The sequence below is a fragment of the Sorex araneus genome, chromosome 2, assembly GCF_027595985.1.
Source record: "Sorex araneus isolate mSorAra2 chromosome 2, mSorAra2.pri, whole genome shotgun sequence".
NCBI lineage: Eukaryota > Metazoa > Chordata > Mammalia > Eulipotyphla > Soricidae > Sorex > Sorex araneus.
Genome location: NC_073303.1, coordinates 369,858,855 through 369,873,196, shown reverse-complemented (window position 1 = coordinate 369,873,196; position 14,342 = coordinate 369,858,855). Strand labels below are relative to the sequence as shown.

Here is a 14,342-nt window from a genome sequence, read left to right as displayed (position 1 = left end):
CGGCTCTGAGGCTCTCGGGAGGGCTGTGCTCCCTTCTGGCCAAGGCCCCTGATCAAGGGTGTGTGTGACCCCACAGCCATCTGGGATGATCCACTCTTCCGCCCCTCTGTCTTCAGCAGCATCTGCGGGGTTTTTTTTTTGTTTTTTTTTTTGCTTTTTGGGTCACACTCAGCAATGCTCAGGGGTTACTCCTGGCTCTGCACTCAGGAATTACTCCTGGCGGTGCTCAGGGGACCATATGGGATGCTGGGGATTGAACCCGGGTCGGCTGCGTGCAAGGCAAACGCCCTACCCGCTGTGCTATCGCTCCGGCCCCAGCATCTGCGTTAAACTTGGTCAGGCCTCACTTCTTGTGCTGGGAGCTTCTGGCATCCAGGAAACTCCGAACTTGTCCCAGTACAGAGCCTCAGTTCATGGTCCCTGTCTAGGACATGTGGTGCAGGTGGACATGATGGCTCGGCCAGTGTGGACCCTGGCTATTGTGAAAGGCACCTGCATGTCTGTGAGACTGGGGCCAGCGGGAGCAGACATGAATGTCCACTGCAGGGGACTGTCCCCAAGGTCCTTTAGAACAGCCCATACGAGCCACAGGCCGCTTGCTGTTTGCAGCCCTTGTACCAGGGTCCCCAGTGCAGAGAGCACAGCTGGCTTAATCGGCTGCGCCATACTGACACATTTTCTGAAGTCAAGAGTCCATTTTGGGGCCTGGAAGTTGGTCCAAGGGGCTGAAGCGCATGTTTTGCATGTGGGAGGCAGGATTTGATCTCCATCACTGTATGGTCTCACAGCACCACATGGACTTACTCTGCAAGCAACCCCAAAAAGTCCATTTTCACCTCAAATGAATTTTCTCTTACTTTCTCTGAACTACCTCTCCTCCTCTTTTTTTTTTTTTTTTTTTTTTTTGCTTTTTTGGGTCACACCCAGCAATGCACAGGGGTCACTCCTGGCTCATGCACTCAGGAATCACCCCAGCGGTGCTCAGGGGACCATATGGGATGCTGGGATTTGAACCCGGGTCGGCCACGTGCAAGGCAAACGCCCTACCCGCTGTGCTATCACTCCAGCCCAAACCTCTCCTCCTCTTGCTCCTCCTCTTCCTCCTCCCTGTTGTTTTCATTTTATGGGAATTCACATGCACAGAAAACGCCACACTCCCTGCTGAGGAGCGCCTTGGGTCCATGAGGCTCCCTGGGGAGCAGATGCTGGGAAGCGTGCACCAGGCCTTCCCTGACTTGGTCCTGGCTGCCTTTGGCTCTTGATGATTTTGCTTTGTGTCCTTTCGCTGTCATAAACCTTTTTTCAATTTTAAAATTTTATGATTTTTTAAATTTAATTAAAGACCCATGATTTACAAAGTTATTGATAGTTCAGTTTCAGGCATATAATATTTCATCACCAATCCCACCACCAGCATCAACTTCCCTCTGCCAATGTCCCCTTGCTCCATCCCCCACCCTCCACTGTCGTAAATCTTCATAATAAATCTATGGCCTGTGAGTCACCAAAAATTGAAGTCGTCCTGGGGATTCTTAATTTTCCTTGTAATGGTTCTCTTTTTAGTTTCTTGGTGCTGGATCTTGTTACATACCTGAGGATGTTATTCTACATTCATTTATGTTCAGTTTTTGTACCATACCTGGTTTGCTGCATGTTTGGGAGTCACTCCTGGCAGTACTCAGGGGACTGTGTGGTACTAGGGATTGAGCCCAGGGTCCCGAATGCTAGCGCAGGCTCAGCCTGTTGCACTGTCTTCCCCAGTGCTATTTTAAAGTTCTTACTGTCATTTCGTTCCTATAGATCTATTGAAACAAATGACAACATTTTGTTTTTTTGTGTTTTTTTTTTCTTTTTGGGTTACATCTGGCGATGCACAGGAGTTACTCCTGGCTCTGCACTCAGGAATTACTCCTGGCGGTGCTCAGGGGACGATATGGGATGCTGGGAATCGAACCCGGGTTGGCTGTGTGCAAGGCAAACGCCCTACCCGCTGTGCTATCGCTCCAGCCCCAACAAATGACAACATTTTAAATTTATTTTTGGTCACAGCTGGTGGTGCTCAGGGATTACTCCTGGCTCTGCACTTAGGAATCAGTCCTGGAAAGGCTCAGGGTACCATATGGAAATGCTAGAGATTGAATCCAGGTTGGCTGTATGCCAAGCAAACAACCCTACCCACCCCACTATACTATCACTCTGACCCTATGTTGTCTTAACTCATGAGCGCATTCTTTGTCTCTACTAGATGCTCTTAAATTTCTCTCAGCACTTTTTTTTGCGACTTTCAATGCATGGCCCTGCACAGTATTTTATTTCTTTGATAGTAGTCCACATAGTGAATTTATTTCACTTTAATTTCTGAGTGTTCACTACTAAATAGAAAAACGTAATGGATTTTTGTGTTTTGATCTTGTAGTTTTGCTAAATCGGTCTTTAATAGGAGTACATATTGATTTTTACGTCCAAAGTCATGTCATCTACAACATTTACTTCTTTTATTCCTGTCTGGTACCCTTTTGCATTGGCTAGAACCTGCAGTGTGGTATTGTATAGAATTGCTGAGAGCAGAAATCCTTGGTTTATTCATCTTAGGGAGAGAAAGTTCAGTCTTTGCCATAAAACTTGATAATAGCTTGTTTGTATATGGTTGATCTCATTGTCAAGTTGAGGAAGTTCCCTGCAATTCCTAGTTGGCCAAGAGTTTTTATAAATAATGCCTATCATTTCAGTTGCTTTTTCTTCATCTCTTGGGATGATGTGAGAATTCTATTTTTTGGGTTAATACGATGAATTGCATTGATTCATTTCCAAATGTTAACATTACTTTCCCTGGGATAAATGCCACATGTTATGATATGTGCTGTTATCATTTCTGTATTCTTTTGGGCTACTAATTATAAGTTTCTTTCTTTGTAATGTTATTTTCTGCTGGGGGTATAAGGGTGATGCTGGTCTCAAGAGCATGAGAAAGGGCGTATTCGCTGCTCTTGGGTATTACGAAAGAGTTTATGTAGAACTGATGCGGCTCTTTCTTACATTATTATGGGTAGAATTCATCAACAAGTTCCAAATTTTTCTTTGTGAGACAGTTTCTGGCTTTGATTCAATTTCTTTCATAGATGTAGAATTACATTTTCCCCTTCATTTTGAGTAAACTTTTGTAGCGTGTATCTTTCAAGGAGTTTGTTTATTTAAGCCGTTGAATTCATTGACATGACATTTTATCTCACTATCTTACCAGAGCTTTCCAATAGAGTTTTAGTGAGGTGACTTCTCATTCTTGATGATTGTTTTTGTGTCCTTTCACTTCTGATCACTATGTATAACTTATTGATTTTATTGATCTGAATAATTAGCTTTTGATTTTAATGATTTTCTACTTATTTTCTCTATTATTTTATTATTTCTTTCATTTTACTTTAAATTTTCTCTACTTTTTATTGTTTTTTGGGGGGATGGGGGCAAACCTGGTGGTGCTCAGGGTTAATTCCTGGTTTTGTATTAAGGAATCTCTTCTGCAGGCTCAGAAGACCATATGGGATGCTAGAGATTGAACCCAGGTCGGCCACATGCAAAGCCTTACCTGCTGTACTTGCTCCAGCCCTCTCATAATTTATTTAGCTAGAAGCTGGAGCCATCAATTCAAGGCCATTTTTCTTTTAATAAACAAGTTTAATGCTTCAGATTTCCACCTAAGTCCTGCACTAGCAGCACCCCATGAAGTTTGATATGTTGTGTTTTTATTTATCACTTAAAACATTCTGTCATTTCCCTCCTCTGATTCTTGGGTTATTGAGAAGTCTGTTTTTTGGCCTCCAGACATTTGAGTGATTTTTTGGAAATACTTCATTGAGTTGATATTTTTGCTATTGGCTCAGAGCTCCCCAATAAAGTATTTGGTTTTGCATGCTTATAAAGCTAATATTGTGTACTCTTAAATATATAATCACTTTAATGCATGTGCCCTTAGATTTTCAAGTAGACATTTTACATTTTTAAATGTTCCGAATGTCAGGGGAAAATAGATCTTTGGTATCTGTGTAAGCTCTTGTTCATAATAAAATAAGAGTCGGCAGTTACTGAGAACTTAATGTGGGTTAGAGCTGCGTTAGCACTTAATATGTATTTCCTCTTCCAGTCATTGCATAGGCCAATTGTGATAGTAATGATATTAACCTGAATGTTTTGACTGTCTTTGCCTCATCAGATATAGGACATTATGACATTTTGGTCAACCACAAATTGCGTATGTGGAGTGGCCCTCAAATTCTTATGGCCTAGAACATCTTAGCTGTCGTAGTATTTCACACAAGCAGCATCTCAGTATGTGTTATGTTTATTGGCCCTCTTGATAGCATAAATTTCCTTGTGCTTTATATCATCCTCACCATGGCCTGCAAGTGGATACAGCCCTTGCAAATGTTGCCAGAAGGAGGCCACTAACAAGTGATTGCCCTGGAAACAAAAGGTGATCAGGAAGGTGAAAGAACAGTGACGGTTCCTGCTCTCCAGTCAGCATGTCTCCTCATGCACTATATCTCCCATCTTGAAGAATAAGAACAAAGAAAATAGGAAAAGGTGAAAGGATTTGCTTTATTTAGAGCCAGAAGAATGTCAGACTCCAGACAGGCCCCTACCAGCTCTGAGAGACTTGCGAGTGCCCTAGGCTGAAGACCAGGCACTGAAACTTAACCCTCTCAGATCCATGATGCTCACAACCCAAATGAGAAATCTTATATGTGACCTTGAATTTTTTTGCCATTCACTTTTTAATATAAAAAGGGTAAGTGTGATATAAAAGCAGATGGAAAAGTTTTAGATTAGGGCCAGGAAGATGAGCATCAAGCCTGGAGAAGTCCCTGTGCCCTGCCAGGTGTGGTCCCCAAAACCAAGGATGAAACAAAGCTTTAAATAAGCTGACTATAGAGGAAGATTACTTGCCAGAGTCAAGTTTCTCCATGGATGAACTCTCCTTATTTTGTAAAGGACTTTGATCCATAAGGAGGCCCTGTCAAGGCCAGGTTCCCAGCATTAAGGACAGAGTACAGTCTGGCAGGGCAGAATCACTGTAGGTGGCAAATGAAAACCCTTTGTGACGGACTCCGTGAGAGGCAGAAGACTTTGACACACATCATTCAGCCCATAGTGTAGGTGGCCTTCGGGAGCAGTACGAAGCCACAGGTGACCCAGCTCCTCTTCCAAGCTGCCCTCCTAAATTGATGTCCTTGAAAAATGGAGAAGTACTGGTGCCAGAGTGATAGTATGGGGGTTGAGGCACTTTTCTTGCAATATGCCTGATGTTGGTTTGTCCGCTAGCATCCCATATGGTTTCCCCAGAACTGCCAGAGGTCACTCTCGACACCTCTGGGTAGTTGCAACCACAGCCTCCCTCTTCCCTCCCACCCCCACACACTATTTTAAAAAACTGTGACGAGTAGCTCCTTTTCCAAGATTTCGCTCTTACTCTTGATCATCCTTGTTAGCCTTCTGATGTTGATGATCTTCACTCTGACATCAGAGCAGCTTTGGGGCCTCCAAACACCACTTTCTTGACGCAGACCATAGATTATGGAGTAATTGCAGCTTTTCAGGCTTGGGGAGGCCTCGCTACCTGAGAGGGACCTTTGCCCAGGCTACCGCTACAGCTTCAGTTCATTGGATGGACTCTGATGTCTAGCATAGACTCAGATAAACCTCGCTTGAATTTCGGGTGATGTCCCCAAGGCATATATCAGGAAGAAGACACTCTCAGGGGGCTGGGGAGATAGCACAGCGGGTAGGGCGCTTGCTTTGTGTGCGCCTGACCTGGGTGGATCCGCAGTACCTTCTATGGTCCCCTGAGCCCCTCCAGGACTGACTGCTGATCAAAGAGTTGTAAGCCCAGAGCACTACTGTATGTGGCCCCTAAACAACAACAGAAGGAGAGTCTGCAATTCCTTCCTGATCTTAAAGGTCTGGCCAGAGCTGAGAAGGTTATGGTCATCCCGAGGCTGTGGCTGAGATGGAAGCAACTTCAACTTGGATGTAGATGAGGACAACTGGAACTGCTCCCAGTGGTGGTTCCTGAGTGGCCGATGAATGAGAAACTGTTAGAACTAGAACCCAGGGCAAGGCTAGAGAAAAGGAAACCATGGGACTCAAAAAAATAAATAAATAAATAAATGAGGGGCTCCTAAGCAGACTGGAGAGAGAAATGCCAAGTGATAAGATGTAGTTAATCGTGGTTTGCAAACACTCCTACCATAAACTGCCCCGAGTAGCAACAGGAGTAACCCTCTGAGTATAGCCAGGAGTAGCCCTTGAACAACTTAAGGTGTGGCCCAGAGCCCTCCTTCCTTGCCCCCTAGAAAATAGAAGAGTCCCAAAGAAAATACATAGATGGGGCCTAATAGGTGCTGCCAACCCCAGTTCTTTCCCCACACAATCCAGCCCCTCAAAACATCCTCAGGTGCAGCTTCGGTGGTTCCCAAGCACCCGGACCATGGTGCCCTGGGTAACCCCTAGCACTGCAGGGCCCAAGCAGCACCGCATCCTCAGCCCCTTGCATTAAACTCTGTTCCCTTTGAACAAAAATCACTGGAAAAAGCTCCCGCACCCCCACCCATCCCCACCTCCACCTCCTGAGCCCCGCTTCGGTGATCCTCCCTCCTCCCTCCCCCAGCAAAAAAAAAGAAAAGATGCACGGTGAAGGGTTTCATGTTTCGTAGACCTCAACAGTGCTCCATAAAACGCTTAAAATCACGGACTCCTCCAACCACGAAAGGTTTCTATGACTCGAGGCAACCGGCTGGCGCGCAGGCCTGAGGAGACAAGCAGCCGGCACGTGAGCCAGCCAGTGAGCGTGGCCGTTTCTGAGAAGCGCCGCGCCCTGGGCAGCTCTCCGGGCCGTCTCCAGAGGAAGGCGGCGAGGCGCGGGGCGTCGTCAGCGGAGACTCCCGGGCCAAGAGCCGTGCCAGGGACTGGCCCTTCTGGACGGCGGCCAGCGGCTCCGAGGAGGAGGTGGAAGGCGGCGACAGCGATGAGCTCAGCCCCGGGCAGCCCCCGGGGCCCTGCCGCTGCTCCCTGCTGCCTTCATTTTTTTCGCCTTTTCTTTTCCCCCTTAACTAACTCATAAATTTGAAAATTTGTAACTTAAAAAAAAAAAAAAAACACGTGTAGCCCGACAGCAGATAGGAACATACTGCTCGTCTACTGTCTTATTTTCTAGCCAACAAAATTTAAAAATCAAAAATCAAAACTTTAAAATAGAGAATCGGGCTAGAAAGAAAACTAATTTTTTTGGGGGGGGAGGGGGAGTCCTGTTGTCCACTGTGTTTTTCCTTTCTATTGGATGTTCTCACAGAAAAAAAAAAAAAAACAGTCCAAGGAGGGAGGGGGAGTTTATAAAGTAAAAAAGTTAGAGTCAGCAAAGAGGAATTTATGCCCAAAGTAAGGAAGATGGTTTGTTTGTCTGTCTGTTGTCTGTGGAGTTAGTCCCTGCCTCTGCTCTGTAACGGAATGGCGGCCGGAAGCCGTCCTCGTGAAAGCCTGCGTCACTTCCGGCGTACCACTTCCAGCTTCCGGTGTCTCGCTTCCTGTTTCCGGTCCCGTTGCCGTTGGCTCCTGGGTGGCGGTGCTCTTCCTCGGAGGTGTTCCCAGGCGCGAGCCCCCGCGGTGTGGGGGTCGCCGGGGCTCTGCGGCCTCGCTGCAGACTGGCCGTGCCAGGGCTGCCCGGGCGGCCACCCGCCAAGCAGGCCTCGGGCTCCCGCTTGCCCCGCCGCGGGGACGGGCCTGGCGGGAAGCGTCCCCGGCCCCGGGCCGCCCCCTGCAGAAGCCCCCCGGGGTAGAGCCCGGTGCTGCCGCCCTCGGGTGACGTCTTCCGCCCTCTCCACCCCGCCCTGCAGAGGCTGATCAGCGTCAACTACCTGGGCAGCGTGTACCCGAGCCGCGCCGTCATCGGCACCATGAAGGAGCGCCGCGTGGGCAGGATCGTCTTCGTGGCCTCGCAGGCCGGGCAGCTGGGCCTGTTCGGCTACACGGCCTACTCGCCCTCCAAGTTTGCGCTCCGGGGACTGGCGGAGGCCCTGCAGATGGAGGTAAGCGCCGCACGCAGCCCACTCCTTGGCATGTGCGTGTACGGGGGCTTGCACCCGGGGGCTGCTCGGGGCCCAAGAGGTGCCAGGGACCCCAGGGACGGCTCCTGCGCACAGGGCATCCGCTCTGGCTCCGTGGACTCTTCCCCCAGTTCAGTGTTTGGTTTATCTTTCCGTTTTGGGGGCCTCGCCTGGTGGGGCTTCGGGGCTACTTTTGGAGGTGCTTGGGTCCCACTCCTGGTGGTGCTCAGGCATTTCTGGGAAATGGAACCCGAGTCTCCTGCAGGCAAAGCATTTGCTCTGGTCCTCTGAGCTGTCTCAACGGCCCTCAGTTTTATTTTTGTCCTTCTCTGCAATCTAAGGTGTGTTCTTTTGTTTGTATTTCCTCTGCACATGTTGCATCAAATTAGAGAATTGAGGTTGACTCCGCACTGAGTCTAACATTGACGGCATTTTCAGAATAAGGATTATATCACTATCACTGTCATCCCATTGTTCATCGATTTGCCTAAGCGGGCACCAGTAACGTCTCCATTGTGAGACTTGTTACTGTTTTTGGATATCGAATACGCCACGGGGAGCTTGCCAGGCTCTGCAGTGCGGTGGGATACTTGCCGGGCTCTCTGAGAGGGACGGAGGAATCTAACCCGGGTCAGCTGTGTGCAAGGCAAATGCCTTACCCGCTACGCTATCGCTCCAGCCCCACGAGGACAAAATTATTGCAAGGGTTCTGCTGCTTAATTTAACGTGCAGAGTACAGGTAATTCCTCCAAACACTGTTCTAACGCTCTGTGAGTATGCGTAAGATTCAGTGGATGTTGGTTCACGGAGATGTGCCTTTAATAAAGAAAGCCGCCCTTTATGACTGAATGTGGGAGTGATTCAGGGTGCATTGAGAGGAGAGTTTAAGTCACCTTCTCATTAGCTCTTGGCTTCTGGAGCAATCAGTTAAAAGTCCCCTGTCTCACTTCCGTCACGGGAGTAGAACTAAAAACATCCCTTGGTCCTCCTGAGGCTTCTCTTTCAATTCTAAGATCAAAGTCAAGTCTTTAAAAGATATTTTTTTTTCACAGCAGAACATTTTGCGGAAGGTGTGGTTAGGGTTAGCGTCAGGGTGAGTGTTCGCCGGCCACTGCTGCATGGTTGCCACCCTGGGAAGCATCTCGAGCATCACACCTTCCTGGCCCAGGTCAGCAGCTGCGAGAGGGAAGGTGAGATTCTTCCCGTGGCAGCGCACACAGAGACGCAGCCCTGCACTGTGGTGGGCCAGCTTTTCCAAGCAGGAGCGGCCTTTGGGACTCTCAGAAGTTGTTGAATATTTTCTGGAGGGGCCAGAATAAATGTTTTCACCTTTGAGGGCCACATGGTGTCTCGTGGCGTCTCTCTGACCACTCGCACCTTCTGTGATCGCGGGGAGATGGCCAGACACAACAGGGGGGGTGTGGGGAGCACTGTGTTCCAGCTGAACTTCGCGTTGTAGGAAATAGGGTGGAGGAAGGTAGCTGAGGGGGAGGGCTTGTCGGTGTGGACGAGGTAAGGAAAGGGGTCGGGGGTCAGTTGGTTAGTGACAGCTGGAAATGAGGATCAGGAGGTAGCCGTAGAGATGTTGAATTCTAACACCCTAGACCCCGTGTTCCTGCAGTACCGGTTAATTCACTGTGATTAAAGAAGGCAAACTACACCACCAGGCCCACAGCTGGAGAGCCGGCCTGGGCCCTCAGACTTTAGTTGCATGACCTTTGCTTTGGGGTAGCCCCGAAGGCCCCGCAGGCGTGAGGAGAGCCTGTTGTCTGGCGCAGGGGCTTCGGGACACAGGGCGGGATTGCTTTGAGGGTGAAGCCGTGCTCTGACAGCTGTGCGCCAGGTGGCTGGGCCCATTAAGTGCCAGGAGTCTGGCTGTGTCCTGGGTCTTGTGATTTACCTGCCCCTGCTTCCCCTTCCCTGCTGACCACCAGTTGGTCTCAGAACGCCACCCCCCCCTTTTTTTGGTGGGTACGGGGAGTGCACACCCGGCGGTGCTTAGGGTTACTCCTCACTCTTGGAGGGGCTCGGGGGACCATATGGGGTGCCAGGAGTCGAACCCGGGCTGGCCGTGTGCAAGGCAAATGCCCTCCCTGCCAGGTGCAGCCCGCTGTTCTCTCCCAGTTCTGCCCGGGACAGAAATAGGAGGTGGTTTGCCTTCTCCATGGGCACCAGCACCTCCCTGAGGAAGCGGCCCTGAGCGTTCGCTCTCATCACTCTGTGCTCCGCGTCTCTGCCCGACAGTAGGGCCTGCGAGGTGGACAGTGATTCCCCGCTCGTCCCCTTGGAGAGGGTCTTGGCGAGGGACCCTTTATTTCTCTGGCCACTCATCCAGGGGCGAGGCAGAGAGCTTGGTGGTGGCCTCCAGGCGTGAAGCCGAGTTTCCAGCAGCCCTGTGGCAGCCTTGCGTCCCGGCTTCCTGCCTGTGCGACTTTGGCACTGGGTCTTGCTGGAACTCAGCAGTGGAAGTGGCTCCGTGTATCGGGGGCCGGGTGTTGGGCCTCACCCTGGGCTTGGAGCCCTGCTCGGGCAGGAGCGTCTGAGGCGGGACAGACCCACCCCTGAGAACTTTCTGTCCCTCGGTCTGGCTCTGCGAGTCGCAGACTCAGGCAGCGGGTGATGACGGAGATATCTGGGTGGCCTCATTTCCCAGCAGGCGGAGCAGATGTCAACAGGGGGGAGGAGGAAGGAGGGAGTTGCTAGCACAGACACGGTCCCCGCGGCTCCGGGCGACAGGCGTGATTCACAGCCCGTGCCAGGCCCCGGCTTGCCGGCCCGCGCGCCTGGCTCCCCGCGGAACGTCCACACCGAGCACCGGCGGGAACAGCAAGGCTGGGCCACGGGCAGCAGGCTTCGGGGCGACCCTCGTCCGCCTCTGCTTGCTTTGCAGCGTGCACGTGTGCGTGGGCCGGGGGTGTTTCCGAGCCCCGCACAGCCCAGGGCCCGGGAGTGACGCCTCACAGCACAGCTGCCGTCAAGTCCTTTGGCTAACTCTTTTTTTTTTTTTTTTTTTTTTTTTTTAAAGTAAAGCAAGCTGACTTCTCCTGAAAGATTTACTTAGAAAGCTGTGAGGGGGAGAAAGCGAGGAATAGGTGTTCCGAGAGAACGCTGGCTTCTCCAGATCCAGAACAGAAAGACGCTGAAAGAGAGAGCGCGGGCTGAACGACCAGCTCCTTCCCGGTTCGCTGCACGGAGAGCTGTCTCCAGCCTTACTCCCAGGCCCGCTGCAGTAGGACCCTAGAAACGCTCATGTACAAAGAGTCATTTTGAAAAGATGCTTTGTTGGCATTTTTTCTTTCCAATTTTCCCCCAGTCTTATGTAAGTGCAGGTATTAAAAATTTTTAAGTCATTTTGGGGGCGGGCGGGGGGTGGTCCTGAGTGCAGCAGATAAGGCACTTGCCTTGCACACAACCAACTCAGTTTCAATCCCTGACACTCCACATCGTTCCCACGCCCACCAGGAGTAAGGCCTAAGCACTGCCAGATGGGACCCCAAAACAGAAACCAAAAACGGTTTTGGAAAGCAGGTATCAGAGGTTGACAGGAGGCAAACTTTTGGTAGCAGAGACCGAAGAGAATAAAAATAGGAGGCTTCCTCTCGCCGTTTCTCCTTCTCCACCTGAGTGTGCGTGCCTTGGAGCTCCCCGAGCCATGTCACCATGACACCATGTGGGTGACTTAGAGCTGACACTCAGGCTAGAGGGTCCTGTCCACACGTCTGCTCTCTCCATCATGGGTGTGTGTGGGGGGGGGGTGTGCGAGTGGCAGACAGACAGACAGACAGACATACATCTCAGGATCACAGGGTAACGGGTCAGTTCTGGAGCCACTGGACATCTCCGATGGACGGAGACAGTGACCCCGGCACGGGAGCCGGAAGGGGAGGAGGCTTGAGACGGAGGCTGAGCGGGAGGAGCAGAGGGGAGGCCGGGGAGGGAGTGGGCAGGGCGCCTGGCCCGGCCCCGCGCTGGTGGCCGGGAGGGAGCACTGTCTGCAGAAACAAGCAGGGCAGCAGTTTCCCTGGAAACTCGCTGCCAGGGTGCTGGGGTCACAGCGAGGACAGGGTCATTGTAGCCCCGGCCCTGGGGCCGGCTCCAGTTCTGAACGCTGGTCGGCGCTGTCCACGGCACAGTCGTGGTGCTGGCCCCCGGGAGTCCGGGGGAGAGAGTCACTCGTGAGTGTCGGGGGTGACCCTGGGAGAGCTGCTGGCGCCTTCGGGAGCGCAGCCGTGACCTTGGACGTGGAGCGCTCCCTCGACGGCCTGGTCCTTCCTTCCCGGGCGCCCGGGCACCCCGGGATAATCTCATCGGGGCAGTCAGCTTTCGGCCTCCTGGGAGCCTCGGGGTGGCCCTGAGGACAAGGCAGGGGGAGGGTGTTTGGATTTTTTTGTCCCTCTGAGGCAGCGTTCAGGAAGGGCCGACCCGGCTCTCGGCTTTCCCAGCACCCCGGGCCTGGAAGCTCCCTGCCTGTGGATGCCGGCGGGTGCTCCCACGCCCGCAGAGACAGGCCCTTGGCTCTCTCCCCCTGAGGATGCTTGCCAGGACTCTCCCCTCCCGTGCTGCTGGGGTTGCTCACAGCCCCTCTCCCTTGGGAAGAAGATGGGGACAGGCCCGGCCAGCACCCAGGATGCACCCAGGCCGTGACATGGGGACGTACTTTCCAGCCTCTAGGAAGCCGCTCCCAACAGTTCTAGAAGATTCTCAGGGAGCCGGCCCCTCGCCCTCTGCCACCATGGGCCTGAGCCTGTTCTCACGCCCTCGGGGGTGAGGAGGGCTTCCAGGAAGGGGTGCGGTCTACATGCAGAGTAGGGGTGAGGTCGTCTGTTGGGGAGGCGCTTGGCTGGTTGGACGGTCCTGTTCTGTGGGAGAAGGCCCTCGCCCCCGTGAGTCCACACCCCCTGCTGTGTGGGGCCGGTCGCCCACTCACACCTCCCGGGGCACGGAGCCTTCTGGACCTGGGCTTCAAGCCTCCTTCCCAGTACGCCCCCTTTTAGCCTGAGGAATTTCTACCCAGACTTGGATGTGTTAACAAGGAACCCGTGACAGATAACAAACCGTGTCTTTAATGTTTGAAAGCACCTTTTTTGTGATGCCAGTGTTGAGTTCTGCGCCCCCAGGTGGGGTTGCGGCCCATAGTTTTAGGAAGCTGGGCTTGGGACTCTATCCTGGTGTTCCCAGGAAAGAATGTGGGTGAAATCTGGGGGTTTCAGAGGTGAAATCAGCCTGTTTTGGAGCTGGGCCAGAGGCATAGTATAGCGGGGAAAGGCTTTACCTTGCAGGTGACTTACCTGGGCTCCGTCCCCACCATCACATATGGTCCCCTGAGCTCCCCTGGGTGTGGCCCCCAAACAAAACAACATAAATACCACCAATAGCAATAAGAGGATAGGCTGGAGAGATTTTATATCAAATAAGGTCTGACCCGGGTTCGATCCCCGGTATCTACCCATGTGATCCTCTGAGCACCACCAGGAGTGATGCCTGAGCACCGCCAGGGTGTGGTCCCCAAACAAAACAAAAACAAAAAGCTTTCAGGAAGGAGCGTGGCGGGCAGGTGGCAGGCCAGGGGCTTGTGGTGGCCTGACGCGGGTGCGCAGCTCTCAGTGGACAACTCCCCCGGCCGCCTCCTGGCCCTCGGAATTGGAGGACACGGAGGGGGCAGTGGGTTTCCGCCCCGGGAGCAGCTCTTCTCTGGAGTTGGAGGCTGGAGGTGAGCATTGTGTGCTCGTTTCTTCATGCCGGAGGGTTTCCGCGTGGGGTGCTGATGCTTCTCCGCCTCCAGCCCCCCAGGCCCGGGCTGCCTTGGGGAGGGGGGGGGGCGGGACGCCATGCGTGGGTCTGGCAGCCCGAGTAGGTTGGGAGGGAAGATGTGGACTCGCGTGTCGTTTCTGAAATGCAGGTGAAGCCCTACAATGTCTACATCACAGTTGCCTATCCGCCCGACACAGACACGCCCGGCTTTGTGGAGGAGAACAAAACCAAGGTAAGTGTGCCGCCAGCCCCCACCCTGCACACTGCCCACCCTCCAAGCCCCCGTCCTCCCCCCCCTTTCGTCATCAGTCAGGAAACGGAGTTCCTTTCCGTGTATGCTCGGGCCAGAGGGCTCAGGACTTTGTAGAACTTGTATTTGGAGGCTTGGGGGAGGCATCCAGGTTGCCGAAAGAGGTGTTTATTGCTGCTCATCTTGGAAGCCCGGCTTAGTGAAGGGATGTTTTCCTTAGGATGCTAAACACAGCCTCTATTTTTAAC

The 14,342-nt window shown here is 52.2% G+C and overlaps 1 protein-coding gene and 1 pseudogene across 1 annotated transcript in view; one reads left to right on the top strand and one right to left on the bottom strand.

The window, feature by feature from the left end:
• KDSR (3-ketodihydrosphingosine reductase) overlaps window positions 1–14,342 on the top strand; it is a 43,755-nt gene that overhangs the window by 16,703 nt on the left and 12,710 nt on the right. Inside the window, exons 6-7 of the mRNA XM_055126810.1 lie at window positions 7,884–8,075; window positions 13,993–14,076. Of these exons, the coding sequence (XP_054982785.1) occupies window positions 7,884–8,075; window positions 13,993–14,076 (276 nt within the window). The remainder of the gene's footprint in view (window positions 1–7,883; window positions 8,076–13,992; window positions 14,077–14,342) is intronic.
• On the bottom strand, window positions 549–663 carry LOC129402979 (small nucleolar RNA SNORA70; annotated as a pseudogene).